The sequence below is a fragment of the Gossypium hirsutum genome, chromosome D11, assembly GCF_007990345.1.
Source record: "Gossypium hirsutum isolate 1008001.06 chromosome D11, Gossypium_hirsutum_v2.1, whole genome shotgun sequence".
NCBI classification, from domain to species: domain Eukaryota; kingdom Viridiplantae; phylum Streptophyta; class Magnoliopsida; order Malvales; family Malvaceae; genus Gossypium; species Gossypium hirsutum.
Genome location: NC_053447.1, coordinates 63,195,879 through 63,208,040, shown reverse-complemented (window position 1 = coordinate 63,208,040; position 12,162 = coordinate 63,195,879). Strand labels below are relative to the sequence as shown.

The window sequence follows — 12,162 nt, the reverse complement described above, 5'->3', positions numbered from 1 at the left end:
GAGAGGTGACAAAACCCTATACTTTTCATTACAAAACTAATAAACTGAAAAAGGATGGATTATTTTGTGAAAAAAATTTTGGACCTATAAAAAGTGGAATTTGCACTTGTGGAAATTACTGAGTAATTGGAAATCAACAAGAAAGGCCTTAAATTTTGTGAACAATGTGGAGTTGAATTTGTTGATTCTTGGATACAAAGATATCAAATGAGATACATAAGGTTGGCATATCCAGTAACTCATGTATGGTATTTGAAATGCCTTCCTAGTCATATCGCCAATCTTTTAGACAAACCTTTTAAAGAATTAGAGGGTCTAGTATACTATTGTGTGTGATTTTATCGAAATTATAATTTTATAGATTAGGAATGAGAAATTGTCATCCCATTCAATCGAATTGGGATGCCTTGGATCTGACATGTCTCTCGAGAAGAGTAACATAAAGCTCAGAATTATGGGCGTATTCAATACTCCCAAATAAAAAGGGAATTGATCTATGGTCGAGTTAGTAAAAATAAATAACTAGGAATTTTGAGTTGTACCTTGTGAAAAAAAGACTTCTTTTTTTTGTGTGTGGAATTAACTATTCTCATTTCTTTTAGTTTTTTTAGAAAGAAATGAAATTATGTTCAAGGAAACAAATATGTCATGGTTGCAGAAGTCTATACATCACATATAGGCTTAGGCTTTAAGTTCAGGGCATCGTGGTATAATCGTCGAGGTACCGCAGGACTTAAGAGATCGAATGGAAGGGTACATAGAGAAGTAAATCTCTTAAGACACTTCTTTAATTTTAATTTAAGAGGATTCAGCATTCGAGCGGAAGTAGATACTCAAGAATTTTACATTTCATTTATGTCCTAATTTTGAATTGAATAAAGAATTAAGAAAATCTAAATCAATAAAATAAGAATCAATCAATGAAATGTTTCTTGGAACTTAAGTAAAGAGTAGACCTTTTTGGGGGTTCTAAAATTTGAAAGTGAGAACTTCTTTCTTTTATCTTTATTTGGTGTAACTACTTGAGTCAAATGAGAGGAAACTCTCATGTCCGATATTAAGGGGGACCCCACATGGCCCTATCCTAATTTTTCTTTTGCTAGGCCTATCGCTAAAAAACCTACATTCTTACAATTACGAGGTTCATTCGAATATGAAATTCAATCCTGGAAATACAATATCCCACTTTTTTTACTATCCAAGGTTTTGATACATTTCGAAGTCATGAAATTTCTACAAGAGCAGGTGCTATTCAAGAACAATTAGCCGATCTAAATTTGAGAATTCTTATCGATTATTCGGTGGTAGAATGGAAAGAATTAGGAGAAGAAGGCCTCACCGGTAATGAATGGGAAGATTGTAAAATTGGAAGAAGAAAGGATTGTTTGGTTAGACACATGGAATTTAATAGTTATCATTTGGTGAGGATTAAAATTTTAAAATTTGAAAAGTATAAAGATTAAAAATGATCAAATTAAAAGACAAACTAAATCTATAACCTTCACATAGATTTAGAATATGCATTGCCATTGGAAACTATTGGTACTATAATAGAACATGAAAATTAATTAAGTTTCTAGTTAAAAAATGCAATTAATTGGACCCTCAATCCAAAATAAACAACCAATTGAAGCCTCCAAAATGTCATTCCTGTTAAGACGTTGATAGGTTGTTAACATTATACTAAGTGGATTAAAACCCACATGGCGAAACGTCATTGGTCCACATTGATAAAAGAATGACATGGAAAATATAATAAATGTCGTTTTTTTTTCTGAAATTGGAAAAGGCTTAATGTATAAAAAAGCTCTCAAATTATTTCAGGAAAATTAATTAAGTCCCTTTTTTTATTCAATTGGGTACTTAAACTTTTAAAATGCATAAAAAAGACCTTAAACTTTTTCAGAAAAAGCAATTAAGCCCCTATTGTTTGTACACTCAATTGGATACTTAAACTGTTAAAATACATAAAAAAAATCATTTGACCATTAACCGGTAACTTAATTACTTTTTTAAAAGGTCTGATTTTGCCTACTAAAGCAAAAGCAAAAATAAAAATAATAATTAATTGACCTTGCTTCTTTCTTCATCTTCCTGAGATCTTAAAGAAAAAGTCTCCAATTTATTTTCCATTGGAATCTGTTTTGTGATTAAAAACAAGTGAAAGTTGTAACCCTAAAACCCATTGTGGTCGAAAAAAGATTTTTCTTTTTCATATAAATCATTCGTTCATTTTGTACTGATTTGGGGTAGGATTATGTTTTTGGGTTTAGGGCTTTTATATTGTTTAAAGAAATTTCTTAAATTTCTTCTTGCATTCTTTTCTCACGTCTTCCCCCACGGTTGCTTCCGCCATTTCAACGCATTCTCCTTCCACAACAACGCCTCCACCCCCTCCCCTTCCGAGGGTCTCGATCCCTCTCTCATTTCTTCTATCCCCTTGTTCATTTTCAAACTGGATGAACACAACAGCAATAAGTATGATTACACAACTTGGGCTGTGTCGCATGTTTAAGTCCGTTCGAGGACAATGATGTTGGAAGGAACTTGCCCGAGTGCGGCCATGGTTTCCACCTTGAATGCATTGATATGTGGCTTCAGTCTCACTCTACTCTAATGCCCCATTTGCAGAGCGCCTGTGTTGTTGACCAATGATGCTGATTCTCAAGTTTCATTGGAGACGGGGGGGGATCATCAGCTTCTGGTCGTTATCATCAAATTGCGGCTGCCATTGATGATGGTGATGATGATCTTTTAGCCTCATCTTCTATCGGAAGGTTTAAAGCACAATTGATTTCGAGCATAAAGGAATGAAGGAAAACAATTGGCATACAAAATATAACATAGAAATGCATCCAAAACTTAATACACATTGATATTATCATTCATTACACTTTGGTTCTTTTAAGGTATTCAATCCAACAAGCTGTCCTTAAAAATAACTCTACAACTTTTATCAGTTCAATCAATGGATAACTGGCTTCAAAGGATGTGCTCTCAGGTTCGACAAGTCGAGTGCAGAATCCAGCTCTTCATCCAGTTCACCAACGACACTTCTGCAATAATTAAAGGATAAACATTACGCAACAGTTTATAATTTATGTTATCTAAAGGTAAAAGTACCATGGAAACCCCTGTATTAAGAATTAGATAGCATTTTGCACCCTCTACTAAAAAATAGGCAAATTAATCCTTGTACATTAAACCAAAGATCAAATCAGTACTTTCTTTTAAAAACTACGTGACGGACGGAATAATCGATGACACATGACATGACACATTACTTTATGTTGACATACAAAGACTCGTTTTTTAACAGTAAAAATCGATGGAGTTTTTAATAAAAGGATCAGTTTGCCCTCTGGTCTAATGTACAGGGACTAGTTCGCCTATTTTTTTAGTATAGGAGCTAAAATGCAATCTGACTTCTACTACCAACATTTACCATTATCCGGACTCTTAGTTTTCCTCAATATCCGTATCCAACATGTATGTCTGATATATTCCAATAAGGATAATGAGGATATGATCTCTCAAATATATGGAAAAAAAGAAAAGAAAAATAGCATATCCATATTGGGCATATTTTTATATGATATTCAACTCCACGACCGGGTAATATAGGTTATAGTGTATAATAGCAATTATATGCGGAATAATGAATAGAAAAGGATGCTGAATGGTATCTTACATGTTGTCACCTCTTATTATGTACAAGCCCAACACAAGTTGCTGAACACCTTCCTGCAAATTTCAACTTTGAATTTAAAAGAAAAAAAGCTGTACAAAATGTTCAGATTGTATTATGTTTAGGGTTTAGGGTTCAGATATATGTATCCAAGCATATCCTCCAAATATATGTAGAAATTTTAAATTTATTAGCATATCCGTGTTGAACACATACCCTTTTCTGAGTTTGAGAAACATAATCGGGGTGAAGAGTAATAAATGAGAGAAAAAGGATCAAAGGAAGATAAAGAAATTGTTTATGGTATATAGACTAATACTCCACAAGTGTATTATGATAAAAATAATAAACCATTTACTTCTGCAATAAACTAGGTGCCTAGTGATTAAAGGAACAAATAGTAATTAAAAAAAAAAGTTGTTAAATGTGACACAAACCTTGGTGGAGTATACGCGTTCATGAGATTCATCGAGAATGATATTTGTAGCCTGATCAAAGCCTTTTAAAACTCCCTGTACATTTCGGAGAAGAGAAAGCAGAGGAGCAATGGTGTTGGTTAGGATCTCATTGAAAATAAGAGAATCTGAACTTAGGCAAATGAAAAAAGATTCTCAAGACTAAAAATTGTATAGCAACTAGCAAGTATTCCTCAACATACCACTATGTTACGTCCATCATTGGTAATGACCGAGATAGTCTCTGCACATGAAGGAAATGATTTAGAGAGGGTAAATAATGAGAATGCCAATCAAGACTACAAGGAACAGATAGGTGTTAGAAAGTCGATGTGTATTCAGCCCAACTATTTGTTTGTCTTTTAGATGCTATGCTTAAAACACTCAAGAAACAAGGGGGTAATCACGGTAAGCTTACGATCTACAAGAGACTCGAGCCCAGGGCCAGTTGACATTTTGATGCTTTTGAAAGCAGTGAATTACAATATCTGCGCAACAAGAGGAAGAAGATGTAAATTCTCAAATACAAGTTCGAGCAAGGATAAGAAGATATAATGTATTACAATAAAATAAGAATAAGATCCCGGCATAGAATCTACATGATTCTTTAAGTTATATGGAAGAACCAAAGATTCGATACCAAAGTTTGTTGAAAAATAACATAGCAACAAATACATCATAACTCGAATTCATCATTACCACCTAAACTCAGCACAAGATTTCAGTCTACTCCTAAGACTTAACTACTCATATCTCTCAATGCTATACTTTTTCAAAAATTCATTTTCATTTCCTTTAAGAAGCCAAATATAAGATACAAATAGTAGGTGAGGGTTAGAGACTTGTTGTATGTCTCCACCACACTTGGAGGACCTCACCAGGTCAACCATCACACATGGAGACCTTGCTCGTCCCACAGGACTTTTGGGCTATATAAGCCACCCCCTATGGCCTAAAGGGGGGAATCCCCTCATTCTCTCAACACAAGAAAGCCATGGAAATTGAAGAGCTCCTCTCCCCCAATGTCTTAGAAGACCACCTGCGGCTCTTGGCCTCTGGGTGAACCACTATCAACCGCCGAACCCATATTTGCACATCAACAAGACTATGGGACTGGAATCCAATATTTTGTTGGTTACACGACTTGAAGTGATCACACATGTAATGCATTTCAAAAAATAATAATAATAATAATAAAATAAAAACAGTCAAGAGTATCAATCATTCGGATAGAAAGCTCCGTAAGTGCCAACTCAGTATTAGCTCTAAATTGTTGGTTCGAGAGAGTTTTAGATGTATAACGTCCTTCTCAAGTGAGTTATGTAGATGTAAAAATGGCACAAAAACAAAAGTTCCAAACAAACTAGGCTAACAGAGGATTCTCAATTTATCTTAGGAGATTTTTTACTTTCAATTCAACCCATATCTGTAGATTCAAACTGAATAACATTAAAAAAAAAACAAAACGCATTCACTTGATTTAAGCTTAGAACTTATAGCACATATTTTAAAGAACAGAGTCTAAGTAGCAGCTAACAAGAAATTACTAAAGATAATCAAAACCAAAGGAATTAAGCAGTTTCAACATCAACCTAGGTTCCAACTCATTTAAAAAAACCCAAGTCTCAAAATCTAATATTTCATCAGATTAAACAACGCAAAATCAGACAAAAAAATTTTACCTTTTGAGAAGCAAAAAACGAAATATTAAAAATGCAAACAAAAATTTCAAAACAGAAACATTTATGAGAGTGAAGCTCATCAAACCTGGGAATGGAGCGGCTTCAGAGGTGAGTTAGGGACCGAATATTTTTGTTGGGTCGGGTTTTCCAAAGTATGTCGGCTGCGTTAGGGTAGTGAGAGGGAAAAAGATGATAAAGAAACTAACGCATTGAAATTTGGTAGTATGTAGGCTCCAAGATTCGATAATTAATATATTTAATCATTTTTTAATCACATACTAATTTTTTTCTTATATACCATAATTATTAATTTTTTTATTAAATATAAATTTGAGCAAAAAAAAATTTTTTAGAATAAAATTGAACTGAGTTGGATTAATACTAATTTTCTCATTTAAACTCAAATATTGAAATTTCACATAAAAATACTTATATTTTTACCAAATTTTATGCATGCCATTTTTCTATTTTTAAGGTTTATTTTATGATTTATGCTCGATATTGTATTTTTTTTAATTTAAAGTTTTAAGTTTATATATTTAATTGAAAAAGTTTTTGTATTTTTATATTCATATTTTTAGATGCTTTGAATGCAAATGTTAAACATAAATATTAGAAAAGAAAAAAAATCCAACTTCGTTCATATATATATAAATAATATATTATATGATGCAGTTAGATTCGTCCACCATTTGATAATGCTTCATATTCTTCCCTTCTGCTGGTTCACTGTATGTAATTAAGCACTTGAGGGACCTTACGACGTAACTCATCAATGGCCGAAGAGACGGTTCTTCCTGCAGACACATTGCTGCAACCGTAAGTGCGTGGTGGAGGCCCTTAATGGGATAATCTCCAGCGAGCAATGGATCAGCCAATAAAACGAACTTCTTTCTGTGATTCAATAAAGGTTTTGCCTTCATAAAACAGGATACAATCGGTGCTAACCGAGTTAGAACTCGAGAGATATGAGTAGGAAGAAACGAACTTCCAGATTAAAACATTCAATACTTACCCAAGAAACAAGATTCCTTTCTCGCGGTGGTCTTGAATTGTCTACTGCTCTTCTTCCTGTGATGAGCTCCAAAAACACGACCCCAAAGCTGTAAACATCGGATTTCGTCGATAACTGGCCGATTTGTATATATTCAGGTGCACAGTATCCGTAGGTTCCGATAACACTGGTGAATACATGCGAATTATCTCCGGATGGACTGACCTTTGCGAGTCCGAAATCAGAGAGCTTTGGATTGAAATCCTGGTCTAGTAATATGTTTGATGTTTTAAAGTCTCGGTATATCACTTGAGGATTAGCTATTTCATGCATGTATTCAAGGCCTTTAGCCGCTCCTACCGCGATTTTTATCCTAGTATTCCAATCCAATGGCATCTTGTTTGGAGGTAAATCTGAAAGACAGTCATATTTACAAACAACTCAAGTACCCGAACCTTAATCCGATCCGTTCGAGTTTCAATATCTATAAAAGGAAACCGGCAAATGCGAGCATACCTATAAGATGATCCTCCAAGGAGCCATTAGCCATGTATTCATAGACCAAAATCCTTTGATCCCCTTCTATGCAATATCCAACCAATTCAACAAGGTTAGGATGTTTAAGAAGAACCAACATCAATAGCTCAACCAGGAATTCTCTGTTCCCTTGATATCCATTCTTATCAAGCTGCTTCACAGCAACAACCTGAGTATGATCGAACAATAGCATGAAAATATGATCCTCCAAATACGTAAAAAAATTCAAAAAAAACATGTTAAGAATACTCGACGCTCGTATCTAAAACGGAATAACATAGAAAAAAGAGATAAGATTCGATGTTGTACTTTATTTGAGTTTTCAATAAGTCCTTTATAGACTCTACCAAAGCCACCTTCACCAATTTGATTGCGAGGGTTGAAGTTGTTAGTGGCTGTGCATATCTCACGGTATCTGAAAATTACATTGCCTTTGCCCCCTTTTGTTATTTCTTGGCCTATGAGTCTCTTTTTGCTGTTATCTGTCAAAAACAGTTCAATCATGAATATTACGATTATGTTCGATAGTTATATTCAACACGTATTTTTGATATGGATGTAAGAGATGTACGACCTTCTAAATATAAGGATACATACTCGTGTTGATACTCAACCGAATTCTACAAGGCCTAAACAAGGTGACCAAGGATATCAGAAATGAAGCTGATCATGGTATGCAATAGCATCTATCATGGGAACCATTTTGACACAAGAAATATATAAATCTAAGGTATTTACAGTGAAAAACATCTATTACATCTGCAATTATGATAAATATGACATGACTGCTATTTAAAACGTTTTATAGGGTAAAACAATGTACCACTGTTGAAGGAAATATTGGCAAACGAAGCCAAGACTCTTGTGTCATGATATTCCTTGATGCTCTTCTCTAATGACCTTTTTGTTAGTGTCTCCTCCGACGTGCAACATGAAAAACAGTTCATTTTGGTCTTCCTTTTGTAAGGATGACAACCAAAATTCTTGAATCAAATAACAGCTGAGCTATGGGAAGGAACCTAACTCCTGAAGGTAACCAAAATCTATTTGGTTCCTCAGGAGGACACAAGGAACAATGTCTCATGATTTTTTTTTTGTTTTCCTTCTTCTCTTGTCCAAACTCCATTGAATCAGATAGCCAAAAATAACTTTACATCACATTTGCTAAACATAGAAGCTAACAGATATTTTTCCCATTTGTTGATTACTTTTCTCATTATCAGAAATTTCTCGAGTCAAAATGGTTTTTTTTCTATTATGAGCTTTTCTTTCCTTGTATTTCCGTTCCATTCTATTCTCATCTTTCCACTTGTCAGGTCAGTTCCAAAAACTGATTTCATGAGGCAACTACAAATGATAAACTGACCCCAAAATTTTCTTTACCCTGATTATGACTTAGTAACACTTGTCCATTGTAAACTAATTTAGTTGACTCATTATCCTAGTTCTTCATTTTTCTTAAAATATTCGTGTTTGACTTGAATAAGAGATTAAGGATGTTTATGATACAGGCTGCTTAAAACAGAAAATGGACAATGTAGAAGGCTGGAAGCAAGTCAAACGACTTAATTAAAAGATAATCAACACTAAAGAAATGATATTCACTTGTTAAAATGCAGTACTATTTGTGTAATTTCGTAGAATAGTAGTGGTTATGAATCCTGCCGTTTGCTAATTTTGATAGTGTTGAGTATCACTCTAAAAGGAAGAAGCACGTGTAGCAAAGATCAGAAGAATAAAGGAACAGAATCAATAAATGTTCATATAGTGTTTGTTTTTCATTCTCTATCCCATAATAAGCTTTACATTTTGGTTTAGATGTTCAACCTTTTCTACCTATTTCTCCCCACCATTAACAAAAGTTAATAACTAGGATACTAGCTGGTGTCACAAAAAACCTTAGTGACACAATTCTGGGATCAGTATATGCTGCAAGAACTAGCATTAGACAATCTACTGAATCTATAGCATTTGTGCAATTAAAACCAGTTTTTTTTGCAAAAATCTTTATTTCTTCAGCTTAGCAAAGTGTTTTTCAAGCCTGCAAATCTGAGCTTCAAGTTCAATTCCAAGTGTTAAAAGATCAAGAGTCTTACTGCCTTCTCCTCTATCTTTAAGACTTCAGTTACTCTTGACATCATCTGTGACCAATACTTTCGATTTTCCTATCAGATATCGATTCTCAGTAACCTCGACATCCTATTTTTCTTCATATTTGAGCTTCTCAACATCTTCTTTATTTGCAACTGCAGTTAACGTTTGCACTTTTTGACATTCACCGATCGGTAAAGGATCACGGATATTTTTCAAGGTTCCATCCTTTTCATCTTTGAAAAAACTTTCTATGTTAACTTCACCTGGTTTCATAGTTGAACATGATTGACTTTAAGCACCTAGGGAAAACTCACTCTTCTCACCTTTGTTTTCGTTGTTATGCATAGCACTCGTCAAAATTTCCCTTATGTTAATTGATCTCCAATCCCCTCCTGAACCAAATCCCCTGCTACTTTCACCCCTTTATCTTCATTCTCCTTGGTAGAATTTCCTTTGCACCAAACCTTTTTCCTTACTGAAACATGTGGTTCTTGGACCCCTAGGCCTCTTAAGAAATAGCTTGATAACATCACAATGAGACAACATTGATTGCTTCCACCAATTTGAGTATTGTAAGGTAACATCTGATTGGAACAGCCTTGGTGGTATATGTTGAAATATGTATATATTTTAAATTTATTTAGGTAGATAAGTTTTATTCATATTCTAGGAATATTTTATTTTATCTTTTAGTAGTTTATTAGAATAAGGGAATTATTTTCCCAATTAGGATTAGGACTCTTTTCTCTATTTAAGTTCAATTCTTTAGTTAATAAAACATAGAACAGTTTTATTAAAAGCTCTCTTGAAAACTTTTAAGGTATTAGAGCTAAGTTAAATCTCTAGTAACATCATGGTTAAAACAGTCTTTATTGGAGATAAGAGATCCATCAATCAAACAGAGGAAGAAAGTTCTACCGTTGAAACAACTACCGAGAGTACAATGACTCAAGGGGCAGAGGCGTCTTACCTTTCTTTTCAGCTGACATCTCACAAGCTAAATGGCAAGAATTATCTGGAATGGTCGTAGTCCGTAAAATTAGCAATTGATCGGCATGGCAAGCTATGTCATTTAACTGGAGAAGTCAAGCAACCACAGGTGGGCAATCCAAAGATGAGCAAGTGGAGGTAAGAAAATTCTAAAATAATTGCATGACTTATTAATTCCATGGAAGCATCCGTAGGTAAACCTTTTCTTTTTCTCCCGACTACTAAAGATGTTTGGGACGCTGTAAAAGACACATATTCAAATTTAGAAAACGCTTCACAGATCTTTGAGTTAAAAATAAAACTTCTGGAAAGCTAGGCAATGGGAAAATGAAGTTACTTTTTATTATAATGAGATGATGTCTCTTTGGCAAAAACTTGATCAGTGTTATAATGATGAATGAGAGTGTCCCAGAGATGGTGTAAAAGCTATGAAAAAAGAAGAGAATGAACGCGCTTATTTGTTTCTGGCTGTTTAAATAAAGAATTTGATGAAGTGAGATCTTGGATCTTAGGGAAAAAATCGCTTCCAAAACTTCGTGAGATTTTTTTTGAGGTTAGAAGAGAGGAGACAAGAGGAAAAGTAATGTTAAAGCTAGGGTTTGAAGCTAATGATGATAATTCTGCTCTTGTAACTATTAAAAATAATGATGATAGTGAAAAAAGGAAAAAACCTTGGTGCGATCACTGCAAAAAATATTGGTACACTCAAGAAACGTGTTGGAAGCTCTATGGGAAACTAACGAATGGAAGAAAAAAGAGTGGCAATGGTCGTGGTTCACAATCAGGGGATAACAAAGCTTTCCAAATAACTAATGAAAATTATGAGGGCCAAAGTTCTCTGAGAGGGTCTCCATTCACTAAAGAACAATTAGAGCATCTACACAAGCTTTTTCAATCACCATAGTTTCAGATGAATTCTTCTATTCCTAACTCATCCAATAATCCTTCTTCCTCTTTTGCCCAATCAGGTACTGATTTTTCTATTTTTTTCAGTGTCAAACCTTGTAAAACAAACATGTAGATCGTTGATCCTGGAGCTAGTGATCACATCACTAGTAGTCATTTTCTTTTTTCACACCTTATATAGGAAACAAAAATATCAAAGTAGTAGATGGATCGTTCTCGGTAATAGCTGGAAAAGGCACTGTTAAAATTTCGTCTTCCTTGGTTTTACATGATGTCTTACATGTGCGAAATCTAGTTTGTAATCTCATATCGGTTAGTAAATTATCCCAGTCCTCGAATTGTCATGTTATATTTGACTCCTCTATGTGTAAATTTCAGGACATGGTCTCAGGGAGGATGATTGACAATGCTAAAGAATTTGGTGGAATTTACTTTCTTGACGACGACCATCTAAGTCAACTAACAACTACTTTATGTTTAAATTCTGTTTCTGATTTTGATAAGGTTATGATTTGGCATTATAGGCTTGGACATCCTAATTTTCACTATTTAAGATATTTGTTACCTAACCTATTTAAAAATAAAAGTCTTTCATATCACTGTGAATTTTGTGAATTGGCTAAACATCATCGGTCATTCTTTCCACCTCAAAAATATAAAGCCTCCAAACATTTTTCGTTAATTCATAGTGATGTTTGGGGACCTTCAAGAGTCTCAACTTTTTCAGGAAAATGTTGGTTTGTCACATTTATTGATGATCATACTCATATTTGTTGGGTGTTTTTATTAAAAGATAAGTCTGAAGTTAAAAATGTG

At 34.0% G+C, this 12,162-nt stretch overlaps 2 protein-coding genes across 2 annotated transcripts; both read right to left on the bottom strand.

The window, feature by feature from the left end:
- Nucleotides 1-2,850: 2,850 nt before the first annotated feature.
- Nucleotides 2,851-6,066, bottom strand: LOC107939866 (sm-like protein LSM8). Its single transcript, XM_016873249.2, has 6 exons — nucleotides 5,911-6,066; nucleotides 4,562-4,631; nucleotides 4,347-4,387; nucleotides 4,126-4,200; nucleotides 3,692-3,744; nucleotides 2,851-3,056 (listed from the first exon to the last, which is right to left on the bottom strand). Exons 2-6 carry the CDS (start codon nucleotides 4,596-4,598, stop codon nucleotides 2,966-2,968), a joined length of 297 nt encoding a protein of 98 aa, XP_016728738.1. The 5' UTR covers nucleotides 4,599-4,631; nucleotides 5,911-6,066; the 3' UTR covers nucleotides 2,851-2,965.
- A 350-nt stretch (nucleotides 6,067-6,416) lies between these two features.
- LOC107939881 (probable serine/threonine-protein kinase PBL23) lies at nucleotides 6,417-8,451 on the bottom strand. The gene is made up of 5 exons (XM_016873263.2): nucleotides 8,180-8,451; nucleotides 7,666-7,838; nucleotides 7,336-7,525; nucleotides 6,841-7,232; nucleotides 6,417-6,742 (listed from the first exon to the last, which is right to left on the bottom strand). Exons 1-5 carry the CDS (start codon nucleotides 8,301-8,303, stop codon nucleotides 6,488-6,490), a joined length of 1,134 nt encoding a protein of 377 aa, XP_016728752.2. The 5' UTR covers nucleotides 8,304-8,451; the 3' UTR covers nucleotides 6,417-6,487.
- Nucleotides 8,452-12,162: the final 3,711 nt, after the last annotated feature.

Bases quoted from the DNA above. Each gene is read 5' to 3' on its own strand.
- LOC107939866 (XM_016873249.2), bottom strand. From the start codon at position 4,598: ATGTCAACTGGCCCTGGGCTCGAGTCTCTTGTAGATC. The intron at 4,388-4,561 runs GTAAGCTTACCG...CTTCATGTGCAG, and splicing joins GCTCGAGTCTCTTGTAGATC to AGACTATCTCGGTCATTACC. The intron at 3,057-3,691 runs GTAAGATACCAT...TAATTATTGCAG, and splicing joins ATAATAAGAGGTGACAACAT to AAGTGTCGTTGGTGAACTGG.
- LOC107939881 (XM_016873263.2), bottom strand. From the start codon at position 8,303: ATGAACTGTTTTTCATGTTGCACGTCGGAGGAGACACTAACAAAAAGG. The intron at 7,839-8,179 runs GTACATTGTTTT...TGTTTTTGACAG, and splicing joins CAATATTTCCTTCAACAGTG to ATAACAGCAAAAAGAGACTC. The intron at 7,526-7,665 runs GTACAACATCGA...GATCATACTCAG, and splicing joins TTATTGAAAACTCAAATAAA to GTTGTTGCTGTGAAGCAGCT.